Source organism: Aulonocara sp. 'chitande type north' Nkhata Bay, linkage group LG7 (genome assembly GCF_057382095.1).
Source record: "Aulonocara sp. 'chitande type north' Nkhata Bay isolate Kocher_YH1m ecotype deep benthic linkage group LG7, A_spYH_male_GT1.1, whole genome shotgun sequence".
NCBI classification, from domain to species: Eukaryota; Metazoa; Chordata; class Actinopteri; order Cichliformes; family Cichlidae; genus Aulonocara; species Aulonocara sp. 'chitande type north' Nkhata Bay.
The window spans coordinates 27,967,539-27,982,517 of record NC_141350.1 but is presented as its reverse complement, the minus strand read 5'-3'; the positions used below and the strand labels follow the sequence as shown (position 1 = coordinate 27,982,517).

General features: G+C 43.7%; 1 protein-coding gene across 1 annotated transcript in view; it reads left to right on the top strand.

The window, feature by feature from the left end:
* Positions 1–14,979, top strand: part of cadps2 (Ca++-dependent secretion activator 2) — a 191,475-nt gene that overhangs the window by 122,935 nt on the left and 53,561 nt on the right. Inside the window, exons 15-17 of the mRNA XM_086299782.1 lie at positions 458–521; positions 1,450–1,573; positions 1,834–1,934. Coding sequence (XP_086155908.1) covers positions 458–521; positions 1,450–1,573; positions 1,834–1,934 — 289 coding nt within the window. The remainder of the gene's footprint in view (positions 1–457; positions 522–1,449; positions 1,574–1,833; positions 1,935–14,979) is intronic.

Here is a 14,979-nt window from a genome sequence, read left to right as displayed (position 1 = left end):
TAGTGGAGATTGATTTTTCTTTTAAATGAACATCATGAACTTGTGACATAAAGTATGAATTGAATCTTTAAACAAAGTCCGATGTGATATTAGTTTAGTTTAGTGAGTTTCATAATTTCTTCTCTGTTAGCAGAGCAAAACATCTGCCTGTATTTCTTTTTGGTCTAATAAATGGCTGACCTGTGTGACTGCATGCCTTTGTTTATTAAGTACTGTTCACTTGTCAATTAACAACGAGAAACCTGCATGAACTGCCTCATCTGTACTCCGATGGAGCTGTAGGTGAGAAACGCTTCCTTCATCAGTGTAATTAGACAAGAGCAGGCAGCCATCTGTTGCCAACTGACCGTTTTCTGCCACTGAACGCATTTTCCTATTCTTCTTCTTCTCTTTTTTTTTTCTATGAAGTTGTCCTTGAGATTGTTTCTAAGTGGCTGCCTACGTTTTGCATCTGCAGGTATTGCTTTCCCTTTGGACGACCAGATGGGGCCCTAAAGGCCACGCTCTCCCTTCAGGAACGGGTAATTGGCCTCTGATTAAATCATATTTTAACATACAGCACAGTGGTGTGAAAAAGTGTTTGCCCCGATTTTTTTGTATGTGTCATAATCCAGGTTTGTATTTCTTTTCTACTTAATAATAAACACCCCCCATTTTGTGTTTATTTGTGTTGTCTTTGTCTAATATTTACATTTTTTTAATCATCTGAAACATTTACTGTAACCGTGACAAACATACAAAAAAAGTTAGGAGATCAGGAAGGGCTTAAATATTTTTTGCACCACTGTACAAATGTCCTGCACAGTTTTTTCATGAAACATGTAACATACATGTATAGAAAAGGAAAGCGTGTTGCCTTTGTTTATCAGCTGTCTTAGAATCAGTTTAATCACGTATCTGTGCAATTTGGTTTCAAGTGATTATCAATGTCTTCAGACAAAGTACAGACCAGTTTTCAAGGGAATAAGACTTGAAGAAGACTTATGCTGCTAGAAAGGCAAGAAAGCTAACCCCAGTCTTACTTGAACAAATCTTTGTTCAAGTAAGTCAATTAATTAAGTGAATCTAATTCACTTAATGTACAGAATTCACCTGCTTGCTGCATACATGCTACTACTGCACATTCACCTAATGTATATATTATATATAATGTAAATGGATGGATACATGGAAATTTAAATAAAGCTCAACATGACAGCACCCAGAAAGTATTCTGACTTTTATCCTGACTAAAATCAAGTTTTATCCAACTTATTTTCACGTCATATTTTTACTCTGGTGCTCAACACCCCACTTTATGTGGCTCTATGTCCAAGGAGGCTATCCTACTGTTTGACCACCGGTTTTATTCTGATTGGCTGCATCTGACACACAGAAGGTTTGACAAGCCATACAGTGGGGCTTCTCTTGAGCTCTAAGAAGACCTAAATGAGATATGTGTTTTTTCAGGTTTTGATGAAAGACATCACTACCCCTGTTCCTCCAGAGGATATGAAGAAACTGGTGCAGAGGTGTCTGGAACAAGCAGCTCAAATCAACTATAGTCAGTTGATTGAATATGCTAAAATCAAGGGTGAGAGTTTATAGCTTGATTTTTACCAAAAGATGTCACTTCAGGGTGGTGCTTGAAGGGAGAACAGAGGATCACAGTAAACGATAGATGATCATGAATAACGTAATGATAGATTTGTTAGTGATCAGTAGGGTTTGACCCAGAACCCAACATACTGTACACACAACAGAGGCTTCTCTGAAATGTTCTGTAGTCATGTTTGAGTGTAAAACTAATCTGCAATGGCTTCTGCTTCTTTGCTATGGAATTTTCCCACATAGTGGAACATCAGGTACCTCCAGAGAAAAGACTGGAGGACATGATGAGGCTGGGAGAGCTCTGCATCGAAGTCTTGCAACAGAATGAAGAACATCACTCTGAGGTATTTTATTCCTTTTTTTCTGTCTTTAATACATTAGGACTTCAGATGCAATTTAAAAGACTGCTAGACTTTTGACTTTTATTTCAAAGAAGGTCCTTTTTTTCCCACCTCAGAATGTGTTGAGTGACAAAAATATGCAAATTTAAAAGAAAAAAGATAAGCTCCAGGTGTCTTTTGACATCCTTCGCAGGACCCGCCTGGAATTCCAGAAATCTGTTAGGTTGTCTAAGGCAGGTTTCCTGTCGGCTGTCATTACAGATAACAGTCACAATCCACATTTTTTATTTAAAACCTTTAACTCATTGATTAATCCCTGTCCTGTAATGCCTAGACTGGCTTCCTTAGCTCTTTGTGAAGGATTTTTAAATCATTTTACAGGCAGAATCTTATCTCTAAGAGTCTCGCACCCCACTGTGATGAGTCAGGCCCCAGCTTTACGATGCTCCACTAACCTCAATCAGTTTGATCCACTTTCACTGCCCACTCTCAGGGGTATAATTGATCACCTGAAAAATGCAAACGCTGTTCATGACATTCTTCCATCTCGCATTATTAAAGAAGGGTTTAACATTATCGGGCCCTATATTTTATCACTAATGAACCTGTCATTGTTATTGGGCTATGTTCCGGCTGCCTTTAAACACGCTGTAGTGCAAACTATACTCAAAAGGAGCTTCCTCGATCAGAATGATCTCGCTAACTTTAGTCCTATTTCCAAACTCCCATTTCTGTCTAAAGTCCTAGAGAAGATTGTTCACTCCCAACTCCAAACTTATTTGGATGCAAATAATATTGGGGAATAATTTCAGTCGGGGTTTAAGCCACGCCATAGCATGGAAACTGCATTACTGAAAGTCTTTAATGACCTTCTCTCAATTGCTGACTCAGGGCACCCTGTGGTCTTAGTTTTGCTTGATTTGTCCTCTGCTTTTGATTTGGTGGATCATAATGTCCTTTTAATGAGGCTTAAGCATCTGGTGGGCATCACGGGCAGTGCCCTTAGCTGGTTTAAATCCTATCTACTCCTCCTCCACTGCCCCTGTCACCTCTGGTGTCCCCCAGGGGTCTGCGCTGGGTCCTTTGCTGTTCTCTTTATACTTGTTACCCTTGGGCCGAATCTTTGATAAATATAATATTTCCTTTCATTTTTACGCAGATAACATTCAAATCTATTTTGAACTAGCTGAGGATGTCGCGTCATCGTTGCAACACTTCTTTGATTGTATGAGTGAAGTTAAAAACTGGCTACTGAGCAATTCCCTCATTTTAAATGATAAGAAGACAGAAATTGTAATCTTTGATACTCCCATCCCTCGGGCTGAACTAACTGGTGTATTTGGGCCCTTTGCCAACTCCCTTTCTGACACTGTGAGGAACTTGGGTGTTGTCTTGGACAGTTCCTTCAAGCTGGACAAACATGTGTCCTCTGTAGTTAAATCTGGCTTCTATCAATTACGTCTAATCTCTTTTTTTTTTTCTTTTTTTTTGTGTCCCGTTTGGATCTTTAGCCATCAGAATTGTTGTCTTAAGGCCAAGAAAGATGCCAAGCGGATTTATTTTACCAAGTGGATCATCATGGCCTTGCCATATTGGTCCATTTGATTGACCTTTATTATAATTATGAATTTATTTTATTTTCAGTTGCTACAAATGGGACAGACATGACTGGGGGATAGGACAGGGAGAAAGAATGAAAGAAAGAGAGGGAGAGAAAGAAAACCAAAGGGGAGAAGAGACGGTGAGAAGGGGGAAAGAAAGAAAAACAAAAACAAACAAAAAAACCAAAACACCTGGGTCACCTGTATGGAGAAAAAAAAAAGAAGAGAAAGCAAACAACAAAGAGCAACATAATAGAAAAAACAGCACCATCACAATAAACTAGCTAGCAGTAGATATCAGTAGATACTAAATAATAAACGATATTGTGCAGCATGCAAGATAGACAGCGCACAATGTGCTTTGAGGCAGCAGCCAAGAAAGCTGTAGTCCGCGTCTGTGAATACCCGTGTGTACACCTGTGTGCATACCTGTGTGGATCAGCATGCTTGCATTCCAAAGGTTTCTTCATGTAACGATCTGCTAGGGAGTGTGGGGGGGCCACAGCCCCGTCCTCCAGGGTATGAAGCAGGTATGGAGGAGATCAAAACTCCAGACATCCAGAGGCCCCCAGAACACAAGAGACCAAGGAAGACCAACAGAGGGGCAGCCGCGCCACTGTCCCAGTAAGAGCTGAGGAGAGTCCCAGATGAGGGCCCACTCAGCAGCCGCGGAGCAGAAGCCAGGGGGAGTTGCAGTGACGCGCCCGGCAGCCAGCTGTGCCTGAGTGACCGAGCCCCAGGCCGAGAGGCCGGGGGCACCCCACCTCCGAAGTGGCCTGAGCGAGCCCCAGGCTCCAGGCCCCGATAAGCGGCCGCCAAGGAGTGAGCCGGTGTGTACCCGGACGCCCACCCCAGACACAAAGAACCACCAACGCACCGACACCTGAGGGAGTCCGCCACTGGCAGGGGAAGTGGTGGTGGGTGGAGATAGGCCTCCAAACCTTGGAGGGCCTGAGATGTCCCCAGAGAGGTGGCGTCTGATACCCAACCTGACATATAGACACAGACATACAGGCACACACAGACACAAACATCCATTCCCCCCCTCATGCTCTCATATGCACTCACTCCACACTCAACCAACGTGGAGACAGACATAAAGAGACGCTGTACACACGATCACACTCCCCAAGCATACTCTACGAACCGGGTCTAGGTACCCTTGCCCCTGGAGGGGGGAACTGCACCCAGACCCAGGTGGTGTTACCCTTTTCCCTGCGGTGGGGAGAGGCAGACCGCCCCGACTCCGCAGCAGCAGGAAGGCCCCACACCCCAGACCGCAGTCGGACGGCCAACTCCTCCTAGCCCCCCGCTCCAGCAGGCCGCAGAGAATGGGGGTAAGAGAAGACTCCAAACCTCCCTCCACCCGCTCATTGTAGTGTTGATGCATGTGTGTTCTAAGGTGCATTTAAAACCCAGGAGGGCATGGAGCTACCTGCCAGAGAGCAGCAGGTAAGCGCATAGTCCCTCCTGCTAGCCCTCAATGTCTACGTGTATTTAAAATTGAGAGGTGGGCAACGACACCGGGGGTGGGGTGTACACCCTGATGGTAATTTGGATTCCGTGTATCGTGCCCACCCCCAAGATCCTATATGTATGTGTAATGAGAGTGTGAGTAATGTGAATGCCTAAGTTGTGGGATAAAATTGAGGCAGAGGCAGCCAGAAGGGGACAGAGGGGGGGGGGGTAGCCTCCTCTGCACCCTGGTGACATACCCCTACTCCAAGGCCCTGCATGTGTGGGTGGTTGTGGTGGAGCGGGAAGAGGGAGGCAGCTGGAGATGGGGAGGGAAGGAAGGGAGGGGCAGGTGACCCCTCTCCCTGGGGCCAGCTCCCCCGCTGACCCCAGTAGGCACTCCCATACTCCGCGACCCGCCAGGGAAAGGGGGCCCAGGCCCATCCAGACCGGGGCCCAGCGCAGCAGCGCCCCACAGAGCCCGGGACAGTCCACCCAACCCCACCACAGAGAAAACTGCACCCACCCCACCATCCACTCATCTTCCAGACTACATAAGACAATAAACACCCAGGCTGAGATCTTCCTCCACCTCTCCTGTATCTCCCCCTCCTGCAGAGAGTTCCTGAGGAGAGGAAAGCTCCTGCAAGGTGTGACAATCTCCCCCACCAGTTGAAGAGCCCCCCAGGTGGCTCGACGCACCGGCGGCACCCTGCGCCAGGGATGGGCCCCCATGCACTCACCCGCCCACAACCTCGGCAACACACAAACCAGGACCCAAGGCCCCGAGGCCCGGCCAGGGCCCCAGCCCAGAGACGGAGCACCCCCAGAACCTCACGCCCATCCCGGACCCACCCAGGGGCAGACAGGCTACCAGGTCAGTAACCCACGTCCGTCAGCACAGACCCTCCCCTAGCCCCGCTGCACGCAGCCACGAGGAAACAGTCACCCGAGAGCCAAAAGAGCCCCCAACCGGACATGACCGCTACCCCGGGTTGAGCCCCCCAAGGAAGATGCCTCCGGGGAACCCCCCGACGCCCTAAGCCTGTCCCTACCCCCACACCAATCACAACAGTGAAGGCGGGACCAAACTATGACCCCCCACCCCCACTAGGTGATGGAGCTGATCAAAGGAGCCCAGAGCAATTGATCTGATGTGGTGGCAGAGGCTGTATCAAGACTAATGTAATCTAATAGATAATTTCTATATTGGTTAGAATTAAGATTATTTTTATTTCTCCAGTTCATGAGGACAGTTTTCTTGGCTATGCATAGGGCAGTGAAAACCATATGGGCGATATTCTTTTCTGAAGTGACATTATCTAAGCTGCCCAGTAGACACACTAAGGGGGAAGTTGGAATGTTACATTTCAGACACTTTGATAAGTCTTCACATATCTCGCGCCAAAACATCTGCACTGGTGGACAGAACCAAAGAGCGTGGATATAATTGTCTGGTGTATTGCCTTGACAGTGTGAGCAGTTGTTGGAAGATGTAAAGCCCATCTTGAACATCCGATGACCTGTATAGTGCACTCTATGTAGTATTTTGTATTGTATTACGTGTAATCTCTAAGGCCAAGCCCTACATACCACGTAAGGACCTGGAGAAACGTATCCATGCCTTTGTTACATCAATATTAGATTACTGTAATTCCCTTTATACTGGTCTCCATTCTGCCCTTATTCACAAACTGCAGCTTGTTCAAAACGCTGCTGCGCGTCTCTTAACCGGAACTGGTAGGTTTGAGTCTATTGTCTATTGTAGGAGGAGTTGGCCGTCCGACTGCGGTCTGGGGTGTGGGGCCTCCCTGCTGCTGCGGAGTCGGGGTGGTCTGCCTCTCCCCACCACAGGGAAAAGGGTACACCACCTGGGTCTGGGTGCAATTCCCCCCTCCAGGGGCAAGGGTACCTAGACCCGGTTTGTAGAGTACGCTTGGGGAGTGTGATTGTGTGTACAGCGTCTCTTTATGTCTGTCTCCACGTTGGTTGAGTGTGGAGTGAGTGCATATGAGAGCATGAGGGTGGGAATGGATGTTTGTGTCTGTGTGTGCCCGTATGTCTGTGTCTATATGTCAGGTTGGGTATCAGACGCCACCTCTCTGGGGACACCTCAGGCCCTCCAAGGTTTGGAGGCCTATCTCCACCCACCACCACTTCCCCTGCCGGTGGCGGACTCCCTCAGGTGTCGGTGTGTTGGTGGTTCTTTGTGTCTGGGGGTGGGCGTCCGGGTACACACCGGCTCACTCCTTGGCGGCCGCTTGTCGGGGCCTGGGGCCTGGGGCTCGCTCGGGCCACTTTGGAGGTGGGGTGCCCCCGGCCTCTCGGCCTGGGGCTCGGTCACTCAGGCGCAGCTGGGGGCCGGCGGAGCTCACGGGCGCGTCACTGCAACTCCCCCTGACTTCTGCTCCGCGGCTGCTGGGCGAGCCCTCATCTGGGACTCTCCTCAGCTCTTACTGGAACAGTGGCGCGGCTGCCCCTCTGTTGGTCTTCCATGGTCTCTTGTGTTCTGGGGGCCTCTGGATGTCTGGAGTTTTGATCTCCTCCATACCCGCTTCACACCCTGGAGGACGGGGCTGTGGCCCCCCCACACTCCCTAGCAGATCATTACATGGAGAAACCTTTGGAATGCAAGCATGCTGATCCACACAGGTATGCACACATGGGTATTCACAGACGCGGACTAAAGCTTTCTTGGCTGCTGCCTCAAAGCACACTGTGCGCTGTCTATCTTGCGTGCTGCACAATATCGTTTATTATTTAGTAAATATTGATATCTATGACTAGCTAGTTTATTGTGATGGTGCTTTGTTTTCTCTATTATTATGTTGCTCTTTGTTGTTTGCTGTCTCCTCTGTTTGTTTTTTTTGTTTGTTTTTTTTTTTTTTCTCCATACAGGTGACCCAGGAGTTCTTTTTTTTTTTCTCTCTCTTCCCCCCCCTTCTCACCGTCTCTTCTCCCCTTTGGTTTTCTTTCTTTCTCTCCCCCTCTTTCTCTCATTCATTCCCCCTGTCCTATTTATTAAAAAAAAAAAAAAAAAAAAAAAATGACAAAGGATGAACTGAAGCTCTGCCATCACGTAATGTCGCATACTGCTGTTTCTGATGTCATTTAGGAAAAAAAAAAAAAAAAAAAGGTTTGAGTCTATTACTCCAGTTCTCTCCGACCTGCACTGGCTCCCCATTAAACATCGCATTGATTTTAAAATCTTATTGCTCACTTTTAAAATCATAAGTAACACCGCGCCCAGCTATCTTAAGGATCTCCTCAGCTTCTATACCCCTAGGAGAGCGCTTAGATCAGCAGGCCAAATGCTCCTGGTGCGACCTAGATCCCGCCTTAAGACCAGAGGTGACCGCGCATTCACCGCTGTCGCACCCTACCTCTCGAATAATCTTCCTCAAGCTATCCGCGCGTCTGATTCAATTCAATCTTTTAAATCTCGATTAAAAACGTATTTATTTAGCCTTGCCTTCAGCCTTCAGCCTTTCGGCTCGTGCCTACTATGCCTGGTATCATTGGTTAGTTATGTCTCCCACCTGTTAGTATATTCTATTTGTACTTATATTATTTTATTTATTTTATTATTGCTCTTATTTGGTTTCTGTGAAGCACTTTGGCATACACCTTGTTTTTAAATGTGCTATATAAATAAAATTGTATTGTAAATTTCTTAATTCAATTCAATTTTTTTATACAGCTCCAAATTGAAACAACAGTCACCTAAGGGGCTCTACATTGTAAGGTAGACCCTACAATAATACATACAGAGAAAAACCCAGCATCATATGACCCCCTATGAGCAAGCACTTTGGCAACAGTGTGAAGGAAGGTTTTACCTGGATGAAGCCTTCAGCAGAACCAGGCGGTCATCTGCTTTGACTGGTTTGGGTGAGAGAGGGAAGACAGGATCTAAGACATGCTGTCGAAGAGAGTCAGAGATTAATAACAAGTACGATTCAATGCAGAAAAGTATATAAACACGCAGTGAGTGAGAAAGGTGACTGAAGAAGAAACACTCAGTGCATCACGGGAATCCCCCAGCAGTCTACATCTATTGCAGCATAACTGAGGGAGGATTCAGGGTCACCTGACCCAGCCCTAACTATATGCTTTATCAAAAAAGGAATGTTTTAAGCTTAAGGAATTTAGAAATGGATAATTCCAAAAATCTAAACTAAAGTCTGAATCATTGAGTAAATAAATAAAATAATTGGCATAAGAAGAAATGGTTGACCTAAAAACTATCAATTGGTGCCACTCTAGGGCCTTGGATGTCACACCGATGCTGATATCAACGGAAAAAAACTGCAACCAGAATTATCCATTATATAGTGAAGAAGCATTATGAAACTAGTAAGTTCTTCAAATCTTAAAAGCCGACTGCATCTGACGTAGTGTATGTTAAAGTATTCAAAACTGTGTGTTCTCAGTGTTGTGAGAATACGTCTCGCTAACAAGTCTTTTCAAACTGCAGAAGCGTAACTCTGAAACTCTTTTCGAACTATGAGGGGTTTTTTCGTCATCTGAGTGGTAGTGGCAAAGATGCCACATGTCACTTGATCATTTCATATGTCTCTTGATCACTTTCACAGCACTTCCTTTTTCTTTTCTTTTCTTTGCCTTGTTTGGCAGCTCATGTTAAAATGGCAGATGACATGGCAAATGGCTGCGTTGCATTAACGTCTGCAGTAGAGGCACGATGAAAACAACGCCCACACCCCATATGCACATAGAATTTTATGCCACAGTGTAAAACTGATCAATCCTAGGTGTTGAGATGTGGTGTTTTTAATCAGCCCTAAGTGGCAGCATGGCACTCAGGCATCTGTTTCTGCACTATTATTAACAAGCCATGCTCTGCCGCTGCCATGGCGACTGGTGGATGCTTCAGATGTGATGTTAACTACAAATTAGAGGCCTTTTTTTTTTCAGACCATCGCAAGCTGTCACAGCTTAAATTTAGAAATTAATAATTGTTTACTCAGTTGCTGTGTCTTTGGATGGCATGCTTACTGCCTTGCTAGTTTGTGTTGTTGCTGTTTCTATACAGAGATGTCAGAGTGACAACCTAGTGTTTAAATCAGTTCTTACTAATGCTGCTTTTTTCTCTCTGGAGTCTTTTTGTTTAAAGATTGACTCTTCAATATGTTTGGGGGGATTATCTAAGGAAACTAAAGCAGTGAATGAAGCATTTCATCACGTAAAAGTCCATTTTGAATATGATGGATATAAAAACAGTCTTGTTTTTAAACAACACTTTGACTTGTTTTTTTTATATAACAGAAAACTGTTTTAGCATGATTGTTTATTTGGCTCCTTTCTTTTTCTCCCTTTCCTTTATTCTGTCATGGGAAGGGAAGAGAGGCAAGTTTGCTGTTTGCAGTTATCCTCCCCTCCACTGTACATCATTACACCAGCCTGTAAAGTTTTCATAGTATGGCCTGTGGTTACAAAATACTTACTGGCTTTACTGGTTACACATCTTTTTTTTTTCTGGTAAAACTGAGTTTTTTCTTATAAAATTGAGTGTGTAAATGATAAAATAAGAAGTAATTACTGTCTGTGGTGAGGCCGTAGGTTTTGGGGCAGAGGTCACAGTAATGCTTTGGTTACTTTAACAATGTAAGACATACAGTGGGGCAAAAAAGTATTTAGTCAGCCACCGATTGTGCAAGTTCCCCCACCTAAAATGATGACAGAGGTCAGTAATTTGCACCAGAGGTACACTTCAACTGTGAGAGACAGAATGTGAAAAAAAAATCCATGAATCCACATGGTAGGATTTGTAAAGAATTTATTCGTAAATCAGGGTGGAAAATAAGTATTTGGTCAATAACAAAAATACAACTCAATACTTTGTAACATAACCTTTGTTGGCAATAACAGAGGTCAAACGTTTACTATAGGTCTTTACCAGGTTTGCACACACAGTAGCTGGTATTTTGGCCCATTCCTCCATGCAGATCTTCTCGAGAGCAGTGATGTTTTGGGGCTGTCGCCGAGCAACACGGACTTTCAACTCCCGCCACAGATTTTCTATGGGGTTGAGGTCTGGAGACTGGCTAGGCCACTCCAGGACTTTCAAATGCTTCTTACGGAGCCACTCCTTTGTTGCCCGGGCGGTGTGTTTTGGATCATTGTCATGTTGGAAGACCCAGCCTCGTTTCATCTTCAAAGTTCTCACTGATGGAAGGAGGTTTTGGCTCAAAATCTCACGATACATGGCCCCATTCATTCTGTCCTTAACACGGATCAGTCGTCCTGTCCCCTTGGCAGAAAAACAGCCCCATAGCATGATGTTTCCACCCCCATGCTTCACAGTAGGTATGGTGTTCTTGGGATGCAACTCAGTATTCTTCTTCCTCCAAACACGACGAGTTGAGTTTATACCAAAAAGTTCTACTTTGGTTTCATCTGACCACATGACATTCTCCCAATCCTCTGCTGTATCATCCATGTGCTCTCTGGCAAACTTCAGACGGGCCTGGACATGCACTGGCTTCAGCAGCGGAACACGTCTGGCACTGCGGGATTTGATTCCCTGCCGTTGTAGTGTGTTACTGATGGTGACCTTTGTTACTTTGGTCCCAGCTCTCTGCAGGTCATTCACCAGGTCCCCCCGTGTGGTTCTGGGATCTTTGCTCACCGTTCTCATGATCATTTTGATCCCACGGGATGAGATCTTGCGTGGAGCCCCAGATCGAGGGAGATTCAGTGGTCTTGTATGTCTTCCATTTTCTGATGATTGCTCCCACAGTTGATTTTTTCACACCAAGCTGCTTGCCTATTGTAGATTCACTCTTCCCAGTCTGGTGCAGGTCTACAATACTTTTCCTGGTGTCTTTCGAAAGCTCTTTGGTCTTGGCCATGGCGGAGTTTGGAGTCTGACTGTTTGAGGCTGTGGACAGGTGTCTTTTATACAGATGATGAGTTCAAACAGGTGCCATTCATACAGGTAACGAGTGGGGGACAGAAAAGCTTCTTACAGAGGACGTTACAGGTCTGTGAGAGCCAGAGATTTTCCTTGTTTGAGGTGACCAAATACTTATTTTCCACCCTAATTTACGAATAAATTCTTTACAAATCCTACCATGTGGATTCATGGATTTTTTTTCACATTCTGTCTCTCACAGTTGAAGTGTACCTCTGGTGCAAATTACTGACCTCTGTCATCATTTTAAGTGGGGGAACTTGCACAATCGGTGGCTGACTAAATACTTTTTTGCCCCACTGTAGGTTTTCATTTACAGCCAAGTAGGTTAGATAACTTTTTCCCCTTAATAAATAATATCATTTTTTAAAAGCTGCATTTTTATTTGCTTGGGTTATCTTTGTCTAATATTAAAATATGTTTGAACATCTGAAATATGACAAATGCAAAAAAGAAATCAGGAAGCGGGCAAATACTTTTTGTTTACAGTTCACTTTTCTCTGCCATGTAGTTAACTTTTGTATCTTTTACAGAGCAAAATATTAGTAGATGATAATGTGATGAGCAACTTAAAGCTCCAACTATGAATGCGTGTAAATGTCAGACACTTAAGCTTAGAAAAAAGTGCTTGTGTGAATGGGTGAATGAGGCATGTTGTATAAAGTGCTTTGAGTGCTCCGGTAGTGTAGAAAAGCGCTATATAAGAACCAGTGCATTTAACCTTTTCAGGGCTCATATAAGATCGTATCTCTAAGTTACTGGTTTATTTTACTCTTTGGTTATAAAATCTGTCTGCCTCACACTCATAGAATGAATCATCTCTTTATCAGTTTAGCAGTATAAACCCAAAATAACAACACAAATGTGTTGCCTAAAAGTAGAAAGAAAAGTTTCCTAGTTTTCCCCAGTTTTGGGTGGAAGAACTACCGTGTGCAAAACCCTGACCTAAATCTTGTATCTTTGGGACAAATGCAACCTAGTCTGCCAAACAGACCTTATCACTTACTATAACAATTTCTCCTGTGGTGCCAAAAAATACCCTTAGTATCATTCTGATCACATTTACCTGCATGCATTTGTTTGGCTAGAAAACCACTCAAACAGTTGAGCATCTGGAATAGATCCTGTATCTAGCAAAAACAGGAAGTGGAGTTATTTTATTAGAAACTATGTTTAATCCACTTACCATGTGTTTAACCCTCCCATATGGAAAAGAAATAGAAAAAACTAATAAAAGACTTGCATCAGATGTGGCCTACTTCATGTAGTGAATCATATAAGGCTTATATGATTTACTCATGAAAGTGGCCACTTTCATATATTGTTTTAGTAATTATCCAAAACATACAAGTTTCATTTATATGATTTTTCAAGGGATCTTATATCTGTCTTCACTTTTGTATGCTTTTCATACAAGCTTCACACAAGACCGATACAAACCTTATAAGATTTATATGTATCTTTTCCATATGGGCTGTCATGCATGAATTATGACAACCTCAATCAGCATTGTTTTCTTAAGTATTTTTATTCATCTTTAGGCATAAAAAAAATTACAATGAGACATGTCATACATCTATAGTAACATTGAAGGACCAGTGGGTGGCAGGGTATGGAGTGACACACCACTGTCCAGTGTAGTGGTTTATGTGCAAGTATACCATCAACACTGACACAAATACAAGAATACAGCCTTTGAATAGCTGTCCACTGTAGTAACCACTATGTGTGAAAGGGCTAATGTCTCTTAAAATGTTTGATGACTAAAACTGAATTAGGAAAGTAAAGTTGGCCTGTTAAAAGTAGATGTGAGCCAAGGTCACTACTGTGACTGCTGGTTCTTTGTAAAGCGATTAAGTGTTTTAACAAAAAACCCACAGGTGCTGTTGTGAAAACTTTAACGACTCACTAACACAGGTTTCTTCAGCTAACTGAAGAGAATCAAGGCTGTGTAGTAGTCCAGTGAACAAAGGTTGTTTCGCTAAGTCGACCTCTGCTGTTGATAGCTACATGAAGTTGGAGAGAAAAGTGCATCCAGCCTCAAATCATATGCTGATGCGCTGAGGTCAGTTTTTCTGTTCAACAGAGGAAGATGAGGCAGATATGTAAGATGCCAGAAAAAAATGACATGGTAATGCCGTATGTCTGTGAAGGTTCTCAGTCATCTAGGTCATCGTAGTCAAAGGAGCTTGCAAAGAAAAGCATCTGGACTTCTTTAAGTTGCTTGAAAACGTCTTCAAGCAACTTAAAGAAGTCCAGACGGTTTTCTTTGCAAGCTCCTTTGACATGGTAATGCCTTGTATTTGTGACCTTGAGGGGAGAATCAGGCGATATTTCAAATGTTCCTTTTCAGTTTCTTGATGCTGGAAACTGCAAAATGAAAACACAGGCTGACAATTCTTCCACAATTAATGTCGAATGATTTCTTGACGCCGTATTCATTCAAGTTGCCTGTGAATAAATTCTGTTAATTAAATGAAAAAAAGAGACTAAAAGGCATCAAATCATTCAAGGAAGCATGACTGAATGATATATATAAATATATATATATGTGTGTGTGTGTGTATATATGTGTGTGTGTGTATGTGTGTATATATGTGTGTGTGTGTGTGTGTGTGTGTGTGTGTGTGTGTGTGTATATACATATTAGGGGTGCAACGATACACAAAATTCACGGTTCGGTTCGGTTCGATACTTTGGTGTCACGGTTCGATATTTTTTCGATACAAAAAAAATGTTCATGCCTTTTTAATTTGTCATTTATTAAAATTATAAATATATATTTTAACTCAAAAGTACAGTTTTTAAATTTAACCCTAACCCTTGTGCGTGTTTTTTATTTTGACAGCGAATGCGCACCTGCGGACCACTTATGTGCAGCCCCGGTTATATAGCTCGTCATATTGCAGCCACAGAAATTCTTTTGTCCATGAAACCATAAAGCTGCACTTTCTTTTTGCCTTATAGTCTCATTTGTCATAACTTTTCCGTTTTGTGGTAAGCTTTTCTTTGGCTGTCACTTCTTCACCCTGACCTGTCTTATTTGGCTCAGCAGAAC